At 43.6% G+C, this 16,555-nt stretch overlaps 1 protein-coding gene and 1 long non-coding RNA gene across 2 annotated transcripts; both read right to left on the minus strand.

Moving 5' to 3' along the window:
* Window positions 1-225: 225 nt before the first annotated feature.
* On the minus strand, window positions 226-2,488 carry LOC123160207 (lipid phosphate phosphatase 2). Its single transcript, XM_044578018.1, has 7 exons — window positions 2,184-2,488; window positions 1,972-2,059; window positions 1,753-1,862; window positions 1,479-1,572; window positions 1,197-1,385; window positions 1,034-1,093; window positions 226-597 (listed from the first exon to the last, which is right to left on the minus strand). Exons 1-7 carry the CDS (start codon window positions 2,415-2,417, stop codon window positions 416-418), a joined length of 957 nt encoding a protein of 318 aa, XP_044433953.1. The 5' UTR covers window positions 2,418-2,488; the 3' UTR covers window positions 226-415.
* Window positions 2,489-6,745: 4,257 nt separating this feature from the next.
* On the minus strand, window positions 6,746-9,177 carry LOC123162156 (uncharacterized). Its single transcript, XR_006481075.1, has 2 exons — window positions 8,936-9,177; window positions 6,746-7,250 (listed from the first exon to the last, which is right to left on the minus strand). It is a non-coding gene; the product is annotated as an uncharacterized lncRNA (long non-coding RNA).
* Window positions 9,178-16,555: the final 7,378 nt, after the last annotated feature.

Raw genomic sequence — 16,555 nt, forward strand, 5'->3', positions numbered from 1 at the left:
GAAAGAAGGGGCGGGGGGTACCAAATACACTCTCTTTCCCCCGCAAAAAAAAAATACACTCTCTTTGACGATGAAGGCGTCAAATAGGATTCGGGTCGAACAGAGCAGATGAGACTGACTACCGAAACACAATTGCAACCCAACTCCACTCCAAGTTCTGTGGCATTAGGATTGTCTGTGATGACAGGGCCCATCACTCCAAACGGCGTCATTGTCTTGAGAAAATCTATAAGGATTCTAAAAAAAATCTATAAATGACTTCTCCATTCATGAAATTCCTCACTTATAATTATGCTATTGGCGGTTATTGGCCCGTCAGTATTGACATATTTTATTCACGTAGTGCCATGGTATGAAGTCATACTGCATTACAAAATAAAATGAAATAAATAAATGGAAACCATGCATTCATCTGTCACTGATCTCTGCTCCCTTCTTCCATGGAATCCAGTGCATGGCTGGTGGTTCTCGTCTCATTTGATCCAGAAAGATCAAGTGGCAGTGAGTTATGGTGCATATTTGAGTTTGTTGTTGATTGCCCTTGCATTTCACCCTCCGGACGACGAATGTGCTCCAAGTACGCATGAGGCCAAACTCCTGTTATTCAACAGTTCATGCAATAACTTCTGTAATTTGTTGGTCTTATGATTATATATATTATAAAATACAGCATAAATTAGCTAGCGACCAAAAGTTTCACTTTTATGGACTATGCATTGGTGATTCAAGAACAGGCGCAGTGCCTTTTCATATGTCCACCTATGCTGGCAGCCTTTGACTATTAGTTTTCTGAATGCCATCTCTTTGATTATCGGTTGATGAAAGGAGAGAAAGACTTGCTTTAGTCGTGTGTTTTATAGTAGCTGCAGACGTCTTCAAGCCCACTTGGGCGGTAGTGGACACATACTATATACTCCATGGAGGGACGGAGGGAGTATTTCTTAATAAGATTTTTTTTTAAACTATTTTGACATAATCCTTCGTTCGGAAATAACTGACGTGGCGGAGGAGTATATGAAACTATGCATCATACCATGTTCACTGTAGGGTGGCGGAAAGAACTGAAGGTAGCAAAACGAAGCAACCACCAATCCTGCGGAGTTGTATCAAGCACAGTTAGCGGCTGTGTGATCTTGATTCAGGAATCATCAGAGTTATAGCAGACGGAAAGTAACTGAACTGAATTGAACACCTACCAAGGACTCCACCAGCAAACACATCCTGCCAGTGGTGCCAGTAGTCAGTCACCCGCGATATTGCAACCATTGTTGCCATAAGCAGTGGCAGAAGAACGACGCAGAGCTTGGCGACGTGGCCTCTTCGGTCGAAGGCCTTCAGTTTGCCTGCCAGGTACCATGACAGAAATCCAAGCCCAGCAAAAGCACCTTCAGGAGGACAAGGAAGACAGCCAGCCATTGCAAGAGTGAGAGGTTTTTTTACGGGTGTCAGAGATTCAGAGAATGGCTTTCAGCACTTACCTGAAGCATGCCCACTCGGGAAGCTCTTGTACCCCTCTTTGATTACGCCCGGTTTACCGTCGCATATCACATCTCGGGTGACGTTGTTGTACTTCTAAAATCGAGTGTTGAGGTAGATAAATCGTTAGCTCAGAGTTACAGATGGAGGATAGCCCATCATCGTTCTACTTAGTACGTATTACCCAAGCTAGAAAGCGTGTAAATTTTACAGTGGTGACGAAGGAGAAACAAGCAAGCTACTGCTAGATCTGAGGAAGCTGTGGGATGAACTCACCGGCACTCCATCAGGAAAGCAGCGCCAAAAGAAGTCCGGGCGCGGCCGGCCAACCGCATCCTTGATCGCAACGGTCACGATAGCAGTTATAAGAACGGAAAACAGGAGGCCTGCTTGGGAATATTGTGTGCATGTCAGAAATAAGCTTAGTGACCACAAAGGGGCATCACTGCCCCAGAAAAATCAAATTAGCCTGCGTAAGAAGGGAAATTAACTTGCCAAGGGTAGCGTGATGCAGGTCATAGACGTTCCTCCTCTTGATGTATGTTCCGACGATGAAAACCATCGGCACAACGATGGCAATGACCTGCACGAAAATCCCAAAACCACTAGTATCAAAGTTCACTCCGGCCTCCGGGAAACTGCAGCTATGATTTCATCAGTGATGTATGGAACCCAGAACATGATCTTCTTCAGAAGACGGGGCGTACCGGCACGGCCCAGTCGGGCACGGTGCTGCCCTTCATGGGGTACCGGAGGTCCGACATCATGTCTTGTGCCACGAAGCGGTGGAACGGCTGGACCAGGCCGAGCGCGCCGGTCGTGGCGACGAGCAGGAGCAGCACGATCCAGTCGAACAGGTGCAGCCTAGCGACCTCCTTTCCGTGCGTCCTCAGGCATGGTTGCACCGCGGCGCTCGGGGCAGGGGTCGCCGGCGGCGGCATCTTTTCCCGCACGCCTCCACAAGTCGACAGCCTCCTCCTCCTCCCCTGAAACGAGAGTTCAGGGTGTTATGTATTTCTTGGGGGGAGGAAGACGACGTTGACGAGCAGGGAGGACGTATCCTAGATAAGTTGTTGACGAGCTGGTTGGTGCTCTGCTGGAGACGCTTCCTGCGTTTGTTCGTGGAAGCTGGAAGGAAGGCAGGGGCGAAGAAGCTGCATTCCATGGTCATTCCCTGGTGTGGGCGAACAAACAATTTCAGTAGCGACTACGCGCCGTGCGTGCCTCAGGTGTGCCCCTTGTGGGCGAACACAGGAAGACGGCGGCGGCGGTCTGTATAGGACAGGGAGATGGTTCGTGAGGACTGAGGAGGGAGAGAGTGAGACTTGGGGATTTATTATTATTATTATTGAGACCGACATGTAGGTCCCACATGTCATAACGTTGAAAGTGCCGGTCAAACTTAACGGGGTTGACTATTATGTCACATCAGCCCATCAGGGTGGGCCACCCCTGTCATAAACATGTTTAAATTGTCTGAACCGATCACTAACTGAAGGTGGTAGGTCTATGCGAAAAATTGCCTTCAAAGTGATAGATTTTTGTCACGTGCGTGAGAAGTGGCGGTTTATGGGCAAAGTACACATCAAGAATTTGTTAACTGAAAATCTTCTATCAAAATAAAATATTTCCTTCCAGTCTACAAGACATGAGTGACTGTGCTAGATGAAAAATGATATGAACGCAATGTGTAATGCTTCTTTCAAAGAAAAACAAGGGAGTATCGGCCATTCAATTATAAAGTATATGGGTGTATTAAAGATATTCAATTCCTCCCTTCAATTGTGCATATTCAATTGATATATTCCTGAAGTGTAATTTCCCCATCAATCAATTGTAAAACCGTGAAATCTTTTAATCAACTGATTTTTTCACTCCAGTACACAATGTGACAAGCACAATGAAACATTCTGACTTGTATTTTGAATGATAGACATAACTACATCAAGTGCATCATCAATGAAGGAGATAAATTAAATAATCTAACCTCTAGTGGGAGTGTCAGAAATACCATAAATATATATTAGAAAAATGATGTGAAACTTTCTATCTTCTTCCGCCTTAAGAAAAGGTGTGCATGTCAAAATACTCATTATATATGCTTTCTAAGTACCACAATCCTCCCATAAAAGTTTAAAATTCCATAATTAATAAGAAAATCAATTCTGTTTGTAGAACACTCAGGCATAGGTGAAAATATTCCAATCATGTGTTCCTCAATATTCGTCGAGTTATCCTCAGTATGACACTAGGAATTTGTTAATTGTTATTCTAGTGGATCAAGGGTATGTTTTTGATTTGGAGAAGGAAAAGTGGTGGAAAGTGGGAGCACGATATTTTTATGGACAATGGTGGAATTATTGGCAATCATATTAGAATATAATCTTGACCCCAATGAAAACTACAACTGAAACTCGTGACACTAACATGCTTATGATAAGTGGGAGGAAATAACTTGAAATGTCATGTCTAGATAATTATCATGTGTTGTTGGGGGAAGTCGCTCTAAATTTATTTTAGAGGAATTACTAAAGTCTCTTAGGAAGGATTAAATTTTTCATCAAGGGAAGCTATACGAGTGGAGTAAAACACGGGAAGGAACTCAACGAGGAAGAATAAAGTCTGAGAATTTATTATCTTACCAAACAACTGCAAGCCCATTGTTTGTCAAGTTTTTTTTTCAAGAAAATTTGACTCAGTGGAGTATTATAATGTTACTCTTGTTATTCAATTCTTTACACAATTGGAGATATACTTTGTGGAAACTCTTTCTCCGAAAAATTGGGAAGGGAAAATAAAGACATGGTTTGATAATTGAATACATTAATGTATGGTTTTATGACAAGCTTCACATCAATGGAATAGCAGGTCATATTGTTTTCTAAATGAAACAAGGTGGTCGCTTACAAATGTAAGTGTAACATATTTTGCATATTGTACAGGCTAACAATGTTTTTGTTGTTTGCAATGATAAAGTCACATTGATGGAACTGAAGGCTTGGTTATCTTATAAATTTCATATGAAAGGCATGCTTGAACCTTTTGATTATTTGGAAGTGGAAATACATAAGAGTGGTGTGATACATTTTCCTATGGAAAATGAACGTGTTAAAATACCTTCATTAGGGGAATCATACCCAATGAGGAATTATGTTTGCACTCCTAAGGAAAAAAGGAATAATAAATTGTATTGGAATTTGTATGTATCGTAGTTATACTATCAACCTTAGGTACCGGAATTTAAGGTTGCATTCAAGCAGTGGAAGGAAAGATGTGTGGCTAAGGGAATCTCACACATCATGTAATATCGTGGAATGTCCATCATAACCTGCCACTTATTTCGGATTTTATAGCTAAAAGTAATCACATTGAGGGAGATATCATTGTATACATTAGGTGTGAAATGATTAAGCTCAGGTGAGTATATTTGATTTATTTGTATAGTACTAATATGGTGCATGTTTACTGACTAGAGTCAGGATTTCTTTTAAAAACATGTTTACATACACATCGAAATTCATATATTGATTACTATGTTTCAGCCGGGTGGGAGATGTTGGATACTTCTGTGGCTTTTAACATATATTCAACATGGTTATTATTTATGTAACTCAATCTATAATTATTCATATTACTAGCACGATGCCCGTGCGTTGCCAGGAAACCATTGGCTTAGAGGTGGTGAACTAACGTTAGTGTCGTTCATGCCCGTTGGGTGATTTACAATTAGAAAAGATAGCAAATAATACGGTGAGAGACATGCAGCGTAAGAGAATTTGAAATGGCCATAATAGGTTGGGAAGAGAACTAAAATCAAGATCGATTTTGAGTTGAAGTCACATTTTTGTCTTTTTTATTTGTGCCTTTTACAAAAAATTTGGTCTCATGTGAAAGTATATTTGTTTATATGTCTCTTGAAAGCTTGCTAGTTTCACATGCGGATATGTGTGTATTTGTTTATTTTGAAAGGATGTTGGACCTATATGTGAACTCACCACCAACTTCAATCTTTATAAGCAGGAAAGATTAATTTCGTAACATGGAATAATTGATGCGAAATTTTATTCAAGGAAGTAATACTGGACGTGCCGAGACGACTGTGATGGAATACAATAGAGGAATTAATAGGGGTCGACTCTGCTGAAATCTTATATGTACGCATGTATTTTTTTTACAGGACATCACAGGGTGGAAGAGCTGAGTTTGTTTTGCACGATCAGCTTTGCAGCCTATTGGCCCACATGATTAAGATTGGAAGTTGACTTCAGATATACAATCTAATAATGGCACATGATTCACATATTTTATCGTGCTAGGGACTAGTATATTTAGACTTGAAAAACTGGCATGTTTATTGTGGTTGGTGACACTGCTCAGGTTTCATACAGATTTTTCTGAAACGGGTGAAATAATAAAACACCTGAAAGTGAAGTCTATAAATAGGTCCTCACCCCTCTAGACTCAAAATGCATTATACGCGGCACCATAAAAAAGAGAGATGAATTAGAGGATAGAGCACATAGTCCACAATTTCCAACACCAAACTGCACCATACATTCCATGTTCCCAATTGAAAAGGTACATTGGCCCAAAGGCCATCCCTACAGCACACCACCCACTACTTAATCCTGATGGTACAATCCTCATCGAGTCGGAAGAATTACTGGAACACAAGCTTATTCCTCGGGTGCAGGGTAACATCAGTATCCCAGTCATTCATTCAGTGGAAGATCAAATGGAAGAACATGCCTCCGGAGCAGGCGACATTGGAGGACTCCGCCTTAATCCATAAAATTTTCCCAGGCTTTGGGGCTTGAGAGCGAGCTGAATCTCAAGGAGGGGGGGCATTGTCAGGAACCAGCTCTGAATATATGTCTCAATATCGTCAAAGTGTAGCATCTTCAGTTATCTTCCTTCTCAGTGTGTCCCCCGATCGCCGATCTATGATCCAACGTCGTCCTACGCCACTTAACACTTCGCGCTCGGGAGATGTCACGGCACATGTTGATCTCTGATCCAGGGGCTCCTGTGCATGGGCGCGTCACTATTTGAATTCCGGCAATAGCACGTTCTTCTATTGTTTACTTTCTGTTTTAACACCTTTTCTCGTCTGTAATCCTATAAGATATAGCGAGTGGGAGCCTACATTTGTAATCAGGATAAACCCTCGCGGCCGTGTTGCGAGTTTTTCCATGTTGGAGAGCTTTGTTTCATAGAGGTGCAACAGTTTAAGAAGGTTGATCAGGGGGTCCTGCAAGGTTCTTGGAGATAAGAACGAAATGAATGTAATATAGCAACAAACCGCAATAATGTGCCTCCAAAAATTCTACTCCAGCAGTAGTATATCCGCGGCCACCATAACCAACACAAAAGCATTACTAATTCTGGACTTCACTTACCCTCAAAAAAAAAAAATCTGGACTTCACCCATGCCATAAAAAGCTCTATCTAACATGACCCATTATCATCATGCAAATTGTGAGGTAACTAGTTTAGAAGCTCGGTACAGGGAAACAAAAGTTTAAGAGCATGTTTTTTCCTACGATGAGCCTGGGGTGGAGGGGTTTGCGGCGGGGGTGGCTGCGGCGTCCTTCTTCTTCAGGTCTTCAAACTTGTCGATGGCGACCTGCAGCTCATCAGTGCTGCCAACCGCTCTCATGGTGTAGTAGTACACCCCAAAGACGAACCCTGTCAGCCCACCGCCCACCACCAGGTTCTTGGTCTTGGGCGCAAGGCTACCAAATCCCACCATCTGCTCCGGCAACTCGGCGCTGCTGCATACAGGACACAGAGATGGAAATGTTATGGCAACTTGGGACATGTTGATATCAATTCAAAATGCAAAGGCTATGTAGAAGTGTGAATCTCGCATTGGGCATCAGGAGGCAGTTAGACAGTACAAATATTATAGAGTGAGCACATGGCTTCAATTTCCTCCTTCAACCTGGCTCCCCTCTAGCTGTTACACAATTTAACACTCGCAATTCTGCAGCAACTAAAATGTTACTTCCGTATTACCCTAAAAAAAATAGGCGTTGCTGTTTTCTCGAAAGAAAATAGGTGTTACTGATGAGTAGCCTCTCCAGCTAAAAACATATTATTTGTACATCAAAACAGGAACTACTGAGACAGCTTTCTTCTGTGCAGTCAGGGCACTCTAACAAGCACAATATCGAATCTAAACAGCCACCTACCTCACAAGGTCTGTCTACTTGTTAGCAACTTCATAGTGAAAAATAGTGTTGGAACTTGTCAGCAACAAGGATTCAATGAGTCGAGAGGGGAGTATAAATAAGAACATGCCGTTTCCAAGCTTCACTTGGGCCATGTGTGAGATTTGTTGGGTGAACTTTTTAAAACGAAATGCAGCACTCGAGACCTCAGCTTAATTTCTTCATGTTTTCCCATACGCTACATACAGAGATAGAGCACATGTACGTTGAAAAAGAAAACCTATATAGACCACTGCACTGAAGTGTGTGAACGACACATGATGCCAATGTTCAGGATATCGTTAACTGGTACCATACCGGTAGGGTGCTGAGTAGGGATAAATAGGCGAATTGTCCAGTTAATCGGCCAATAAATTAGTTATCCAACCAATAAATCAGTTAATCAGCTACTCGGTGACCCACCAAGTAGTGATTAACTGACCGAGATGCCGATTAACTGGGCGATATTTGGAACAATGCACGATGCAATTTACCATAGCGCTGATAATTGGCATTCTGACAGAGTGAAATACTGAAAGAAAATTCTAAGGAAGTTAGAAATTTTGTTCTTCCACGATTGCTAGTTCAGTCGTGCACACAGAACATGATTACATTTTTGAGAGTTCGCAAATTTATAATCCACGTTGGCTAACTGTTGAACAGTCCCTCTTGCGGTTGATGCTATGAAAATTGGAAATCCTATATGCAATTGCAAGTGGAGCCATTTAATTTACTCCCTTCCCTGTGATGCAGTGCTACATGGATCATATAACCAGAAATTATATACAAAATATTTGTCTCCTTCCTCCCCGTCCTGTGAGCATCCGCAAACCCTACCCTGTGATCAGAATTTGGATCGAAGACGGAGTAGAATGCAAGAGCAAGTGCCTTGATTCCTAAGCTAATATCGTCAAACTGATAATTTGGTTCCTAAGCTTGTTTACCTGTGTATTGGGGTCTAACACAAAAATCTAACGAAACGCGTACAGGCACAAAGTAAATCCAATTTGGTCCCCAAATCCCTTCTGAAAGAGATGCTTAAATTCCCAAAATGCTGTGGCAATATACATGGGCGGGTGCACCGTTGGATGCAACATGACAACCCCTCGTTACGACAGCCCTGCCTACGCTACGGATGGGAAATGAGAGCAGCCGGTCTCGAAGAAAAGAGATCCGTCTGGATTGGATTGGATTCGGTTCGGTTCTTCACCGCAAAAGGTCGTACCAAAGCTAGGGGGTTTCCTTACCGACAGAGGGAGGAGGAGTAGCAGGAGCCGATCCAGATCCTTTAGGAGACGTGCAGAGATTTGCTCCGCTTCGACGCGTGCTCCGGTGGGTTCCGGCGGAGGAGAACGAGCGGGACGGCGTCGGTGGGCGGAGGCGGCGGTGCGGCGTGGGGAGGGCAGGAACCAGGCGAAAGGGGAAATGGTTTTGGATTGGTGGTGCGTCCCGTGTGCTGGGCTGGGCTGGGCTGGACCTCGACATGTACTGTGGGCTTCACCAGCAACCCAACAAAGCGACTGCCTTCTTTTTCTTTCCTTCCGTTCACCTTTTTCTAAAAAAATACAGCAACCATCTTCTACCAATCTACAACTCATTTTGTCCGTAAAAGGAATTCCTCTTCCTCCCGTGGAAGTTGGCATGAACCGTTGGCATTTATTCTTTACTGTCAAAAATTCATTTTTCTATTTTGTAAGGAAAAGACTCAAGGCCATAAATTTAATAAAAATGGTCCTTACAAGAACTTCTGCATAAGAATAAAAAATTACAGGTAGGTCCTTAGAAATCAATGATGTCTTCTTTCTACATCCACCGGCGCGCACCGTGAACTTAGTTTGTTGCCATCTTTGGGCCTCTATCTACCGGAGCAACCACGTGAAACTCAGAAGAACATAAAAGCAACAGCCGTAAAGTCGTTGAATTTTTTTTTTGCCTACATGTTGGTTACCAACGTTTAGCACCAAACCAAGCAATATTTGAGTTTTCCCCGTGAAAGCGCCAGCCATTCATGTGTGCGGAATTTGAATTAGATGGATCATCAGACATTTAATGTCGGCTGGTATAAAAGCATTATTTACATGGCCAGCCACTGTAGAGAAATGAATGGGCTCCAAATCTAAATTTAAATGCATTTGAGAAAAAAATTCATATTTCTACTTAGGGCCCGTTCGGAAGCCCACTAACTTCTAACTCCGCCAACTTACTACTTCATGCTAATGTTCCCAGACACGTGTCCTCTCAAGATCTCTAGTTCATGGGTGTGTTAAGTTTATATTAATTTATTTGGTTAATGAAATGTGCATATATTCCTAAATAATAGTTTTCCATGATTATATTAATAAAAACATGGGCATTCATAGACAAATAAAAAATTACCCTGCAAAAAAAATCAGAAATTATCCTTTTATGCAGATCTATTTTTGACAATTTTTACGTACTTCGTTAATTGTAGAATTGGATTATGTGAAACTCTGATAAGCAAAATATGCGCCAAAGAAGTATAACTCACATGTTCAATAGTTCATGGACTTGGTGATATCGATTGTTTACCAACCAATCATGTTTCGTATACAACATTACAATTATTAATATTGCTCCACTAATTGTCAGAATGAACGAGAAAATACTCGCATAAGAAATTAGGGGTCCATTCAATTTTTTGGTTTTCCCTAGAAACTTTGGTCTACTGCCTTCGTGTAAAACTCATGGTTTTGAATAGCGCATTGTAGCTCTAGTGTGCTGTGTGCTATAGCCTTTAATAGAGGTCCTACGCTAGCCGACTTTGATCCAAACACATGAATAAACATTTTACGCTATAGCATGGATATAGCATTGCTATATATATATAGCATTTAGAAGGGGTCTGCAACTAAAAGACATAGTCTGCTATTTAAAACTATGGTAAAACCCCACGGCCATGGACTGAGATTCAAATTGGACTGAGATTTAAATTGTTCTTAGGCTGCTAAGAATTAACAAATCGTTTCATAAAATAGTGTTTTTTAACATATCATGTGCTTTTTTAGCAATCATACTAATCAATTTTACAAAAACTTTACGTACTACTGTAGTTACAATCCAAATAAACTATCGCCTAGAGTTTTTATAGAACTTTCATGTTTTTTCCAAAAAGAGGGGACTTCCCGGCCTCTGCATTAGTCCATACGGCCACCTTTATAAAAAAAATAAAAAGATTCAACAAGGTCTTATAGTCTGAAAACAAATTAACGACAAGCTCACAAAGAGCCACAACGCCAAAAACAAAAAGTCAAGAAGGCACAACCGGCTGGCATAACAAAGATAGGTAAACTAATCGCCTATCCTATTACATGACCGCCATCCAAACCGGTTGAAGATATCTCGTACTACCATCTCCCACATGATAGATCCAGTAACCAAATGCTCCCTGGCCTTTGTCGGAGTGAGTAACGACCACATATGGATCAGCGCAATGGCTCGGAATATAACCTGCAAAAAATGAATATTTGTTGTTCTGTTAAAAGCCAAATCATTTCCGCAGTTTCAAATTGCCCACAACAAAGCACATACTCCTACGTAAATGTGTCTAGTTGTTTCAGACTCTATCCCAACAAGCCATGTTCCAAATAACGTATTGACCGAATTCGGAGGAGTAATGTTAAAGGCAATGTGCACCGTGTGCCACAAAACTCTGGCCAACGGGCAATCAAAGAATAGGTGTTTGATAGTTTCATCCCGATCACAAAAACTACACCTAGTAGATCATGTCCGGTTGAGCTTTACCAAGTTATCCTTTGTTAATATGACTTGTTTATGTACAAACCACATAAACACTTTAATTTTCAAAGGAACTTTGACTTTCCAAACATCTTTGGAACTAGGAATGGCACTAGAGTTGAAGACATCGATATACATCGATTTAATTATGAACTCTCCAGACCTAGTAAGCTTCCAGCATAACTGATCGGGCTGATGAGATAGCTGAACCTTCATCAGTCTACTCACCAAACGAAGCCACGCATCCCACCGGTTGCCAACAAGCGTCCTCCTAAACTGAATATTAAGGGGGATGGACTGCAAAATCGTTGCAACAAAAGCATCACGTCGTTGAACAATACTATACATGGACGGATACTGAAGCGCCAGCGGCGTTTCACCAAGCCAAGTATCCTCCCAGAAGCGTGTGGTGGTGCCATTACCGACTATAAACTTTGTCCTATTAAAGAAGGCTGCTTTGACTCTCATAAGACCCTTCCAAAAAGGCAAGTCAGTCGGTCTCACTGTCACCTGGGACAAAGTCATGGACTGCAGATACTTACTACGGAGAATTTGCGCCCACGTGGCCTCAGTCTCAACTAATAACTTATACAGCCACTTACTGAGAAGACATCTGTTCTTGACTTCAAGATTCTGAATACCAAGGCCCCCCCTGGTCCTTTGGTCGACAGATGATATCCCATTTGGCGAGTCTGTATCTTCTCTTTAGTTCATCACTCTGCTAGAAGAATCGGGATCATAGAAGTCCAACCTTTTCCTAACACCAACTGGAACTTCGAAGAAAGATAAGAGAAACATAGGTATACTCGTGAGCACCGAATTAATAAGAATCAATCGGCCTCCATATGACATGAGTTTTCCCTTCCAGCAACTCAGTTTCTTCTCAAACCGATCCTCGATACACTTCCATTCTCTGTTTATCAGCTTACGATGGTGAATGGGTATACCTAAGTACGTGAAAGGTAATGTCCCCAATTCGCATTCAAACAATTGCCTATAAGCCTCTTGTTCCTCATTGGCTCTACCAAAACAGAACAACTCGCTTTTATGAAAGTTAATCTTCAATCCGGTCAATTGTTTAAATAAGCATAACACCAGCTTCATATTTCTCGCTTTTGCCAAGTCGTGCTCCATAAAGATGATCGTATCATCAGCGTATTACAGGATGGACACACCTCCATCAACTAGATGAGGCACCAAGCCACCCACCTGACCGGCCTCCTTTGCCCTACCTATCCGAATTGCCAACATATCAACCACAATGTTGAACAGAATAGGAGACATTGGATCACCTTGTCTCAGGCCCTTGTGTGTCTGGAAATAATGACCTATGTCATCATTCACTTTAATTCCAACACTCCCTTTTTGCATGAAAGATTCTACCTGGCGTTGCCAGGCTTCATCAAAACCCTTCATGCGTAAGGCCTGTTGAAGGAAAGGCCATTTGACTTTATCGTACACTTTCTCGAAATCCACCTTGAAAACAACTCCATCTGTTTTTTCGTGTGAATCTCATGGAGCGTTTCATGAAGGACCACAACCCCTTCTAGGATGTTCCTGTCCGGCATGAAAGCAGTTTGGGTATGCTGCACCACAGAATGCGCAATCTGCGTGAGCCTATTAGTCCCGACCTTGGTAAATTTTTTGAAACTAACATTAAGAAGACAGATGGGCCTGAATTGCTCAATTCTTATAGCCTCTGTTTTCTTAGGAAGCAGGGTTATCGTTCCAAAATTCAGTTGAAAAAGCTGAAGATGTCCAGAGAATAAATCATGGAACAACGGCAACAAATCCCCCTTAATAATATGCTAGCACTTATTATAGAACTCAGTCGAAAATCCATCCGGGCCGGGAGCCTTATTATTTTTCATCTGCAATATGGCCTCAAACACCTCTTTCTCAGAAAAAGGAGCAGCTAAAATATCATTCTCAACAGCAGTAAGTTGAGGAACATCCTCAATCCTAGACTCATCCAAAGAAACATAGTTATCCTCTGGAGGCCCAAACAACTGCTTGTAATACTCGGTAATGTATAATTTTAGGTTCTCCTGTCCTAAAATCGTTCCTTTATCTTGTTCAAGCTGAAAGATCCTCTTATTTATGTGTTTGCCATTAGCGATCATGTGAAAGAATTGAGTGTTCCCGTCCCCCTGGACTACTCTTCGGACCTTAGCCCGCAGCGCACACTTTAATTCCTCTTCACGAAGAAGCTCTTTCAATCTCATCTCCGCATCAAGCTTGGCATGAAGGTCCGAGGCTGGTAGAACCGTGGTTTCTGCTTTTACATCAAGGGACTGAATAAGGGTAAGGAGCCGTTCCTTTACGACCTTATAAATCCCACTAAGATTCTTAGTCCACCCATGTAGGAAACTTCTCAAGTGCCTGATCTTATTCTGCCAACGCTCAAGCGTAGTCCTACCTCCTGCATCCTTAGCCCATTCTCTGGCTACGAGATCAAAGAAGTCGTCTCGTTCAAACCAAGCAAGCTCGAACGAAAACGAGTTTTTGTTTCCCAAGTGGGTGGCCTCACTAGAGTCTAGAAATAAAGGCGTGCGGTCAGAAATACCATGGGAAAGTGCCTGAACTGTTACAAAGGGAAACTTCTGTTCCCAGTCGATGCTAGCCAGTACTCGATCCAACTTTTCAAACGTCGGATTTGGCAACGCGTTAGCCCAGGTAAACTTTCTTCCCGAAAGCTCTATCTCTCTCAGATCCAAGCTTTCAATGATAGTATTAAACATGAACGACCATCTCCTGTCAAACTTATCATTATTCTTCTCCTCACGCCTTCTAATGATGTTGAAACCACCCCCACCAGGATTGGAAGCTGCTCAGAGCCGCAAATCCTAACCAGATCAGCCAAGAACTCAGGTTTGAGTTCGGGCTGCGTGGCACCATATACCGCCACCACAGCCCAATTAAACCCATCGGCCTTCGACTGCACCCTAAACTTAACTACAAAATCTCCCATCACCACACTTCGGACTTCGAGCGAATCGCATTTAACTCCGAGTAAGATCCCACCCAATCTTCCTCTCGGTGGTAGAAAATGCCAGTCAAAATCAATACCTCTCGATAAAGTATTGAGAAATTGTGGCGAAAAATTATCTCTACCTGTTTCCGACAATGCGATAAAATCCAACCTATGCTCGATAAACGCCTCTGCAAGAAACCTTCTTTTAGCCAAGTCTTTCAGACCTCTGATATTCCAAAAGATTCCTTTCATATGTCGTCATGAAATTTTTTAGCCGCACGGATCCTAGCACTCCTACGCACTGCGGAAGCCGGGTAGATCTTCCGCTTCCACTTGCGTTTAGAAATGTTCTAACTCTCCAGCCGGTCCTCACAACCAGGCTCAGAAGGTCTAACCACGACATTCTCAGATATATCCTCCTCCTCCTCAGACTCAGGGAGGGGAGGTATAAGATCCTCACAAAAATTATCGTGGACCCTGACCCCCAAAGCATCAAAAATCGGAATCATTCATGGGTTTAACCGCTGCTAAGTTACAAATCATCTCGCTCTGCCTCTAAATCCGGGATATCATAACGGGATTTGAAATTTCACTATCATTACTACCTAGTGAAACTCCTAATTGGTTTGCATTATTAATAATCTCATCATTAGAAAAATGCAAAATGGAATTAGAGGTATTAACCGACATACCAGCAGTGACCTCAACGTCACGAAGCTTGGCCGCCCTCGTGGCACACCGCTGCTGTATGTCGTCAACCTCCGGATGATCCTGGAGACGGCAGCTCAACCGTCGCCCCTCAGAGACCGGATCCGGAATCTCTCCAAACGCAATAACCTCCTCCCGAGTGACCCTGCTCGGGGTGGGACCTCCTGCCTCACCCCAAACACGCAACCGGTCGGCCTCCATCGATGAACCAGCGGGACCGTACCACCAACGTCGGTCGCGCCACACGGCAAAGAGACAATAACATGCCGGGTGAGGGGAGTGCATGGGCCACCTTCCCGAACTCCCCACCCACCCCGGCACACCGGCAAGAAGGGCTAACCAGCGCCACAGGAGGGGCGAGCACCCTAGGTGCCCCAGGTGAAGAGGGCTCCGAGGCCACCTGCCCCGAGCCCCCTCCAGAAGGTGGAGCCGCCACCTGCAGCTCCGGCATCGCTAGAGGAGAAGAGGGTGCCAAGGCCACCTGCCCCGGACCCCCTCCCGAAGGTAAAACCTCCACTACTGAAACCTTGTCCACCGCGAGAGGAGAAGAGGGCGCCGAGGCCGCCTGCCCCGAGCCCCCTTCAGAAGGAGGAACCGCCACCTGCAGCTCTGGCATCGCGATAGAAGAAGAGGGAACTGAGACCACCTGCCCCGGACCCCCTCCTGAAGGTAAGACCTCCACCACCGGACCCTCGATCTAAGGAGAGTCAACGTGCTGCACCTGAGAGGGAGTGGCTACCTGCATAGACTCCTCCTCTCCCCTGACCGAGATCTGTGAGGCCCCAAGGATGGGACTCACAGCATCCTCAAAATCCAAAGTAGGTAACATGTGCTCAAAAACCTCGTCAGACTCCACTCGATCACTCCAAAGTCTCGGAGGCGTAGAAGCCAGCTCGAAAGATCCAAATCTCAGAGAAGTCATAGGCACCAAGGAGGTTGGTACCGTCCCATCCCTGGGCGTCTGAGAAACGGACCCCGGTCCATTGGACAACTCTCATCCAGTATCATCAACCGGTGCCTCCTTAGCTCCCGAGCTGTCATCTCCCTCGTGCATATCAACATCAGCCCCGTTAGCCGCCTCGGCGAACAGACTCTCATCCTCCTCAATCATGAGGTTATAGATCTGGCCTCGACATGTCCACTTGACCACATCAGGCACAAACTCAATATCCACAACACTGACCAGCAGTCGGGCTACCCCGTGAGCTCTGGTAAAAGCCATATCCACTCTCTTAGTTTTCCCCACCATAATGCCCAAGCTAGCCACGACCCTAGCATCCTGCATCGGCTTCGAGGGAGCCTCGGAAAAACACAGCCAAATCTGAGTAAGAGGCTTACCCTGAGGCTCGACCTTCTTCCACTCATGGAACTCGAGGATACAATCTGTACCCGGCACTTTGCACATTCCAAAACTCAGAAGTCTTTGCAA

Source organism: Triticum aestivum, chromosome 7B (genome assembly GCF_018294505.1).
Source record: "Triticum aestivum cultivar Chinese Spring chromosome 7B, IWGSC CS RefSeq v2.1, whole genome shotgun sequence".
NCBI classification, from domain to species: domain Eukaryota; kingdom Viridiplantae; phylum Streptophyta; class Magnoliopsida; order Poales; family Poaceae; genus Triticum; species Triticum aestivum.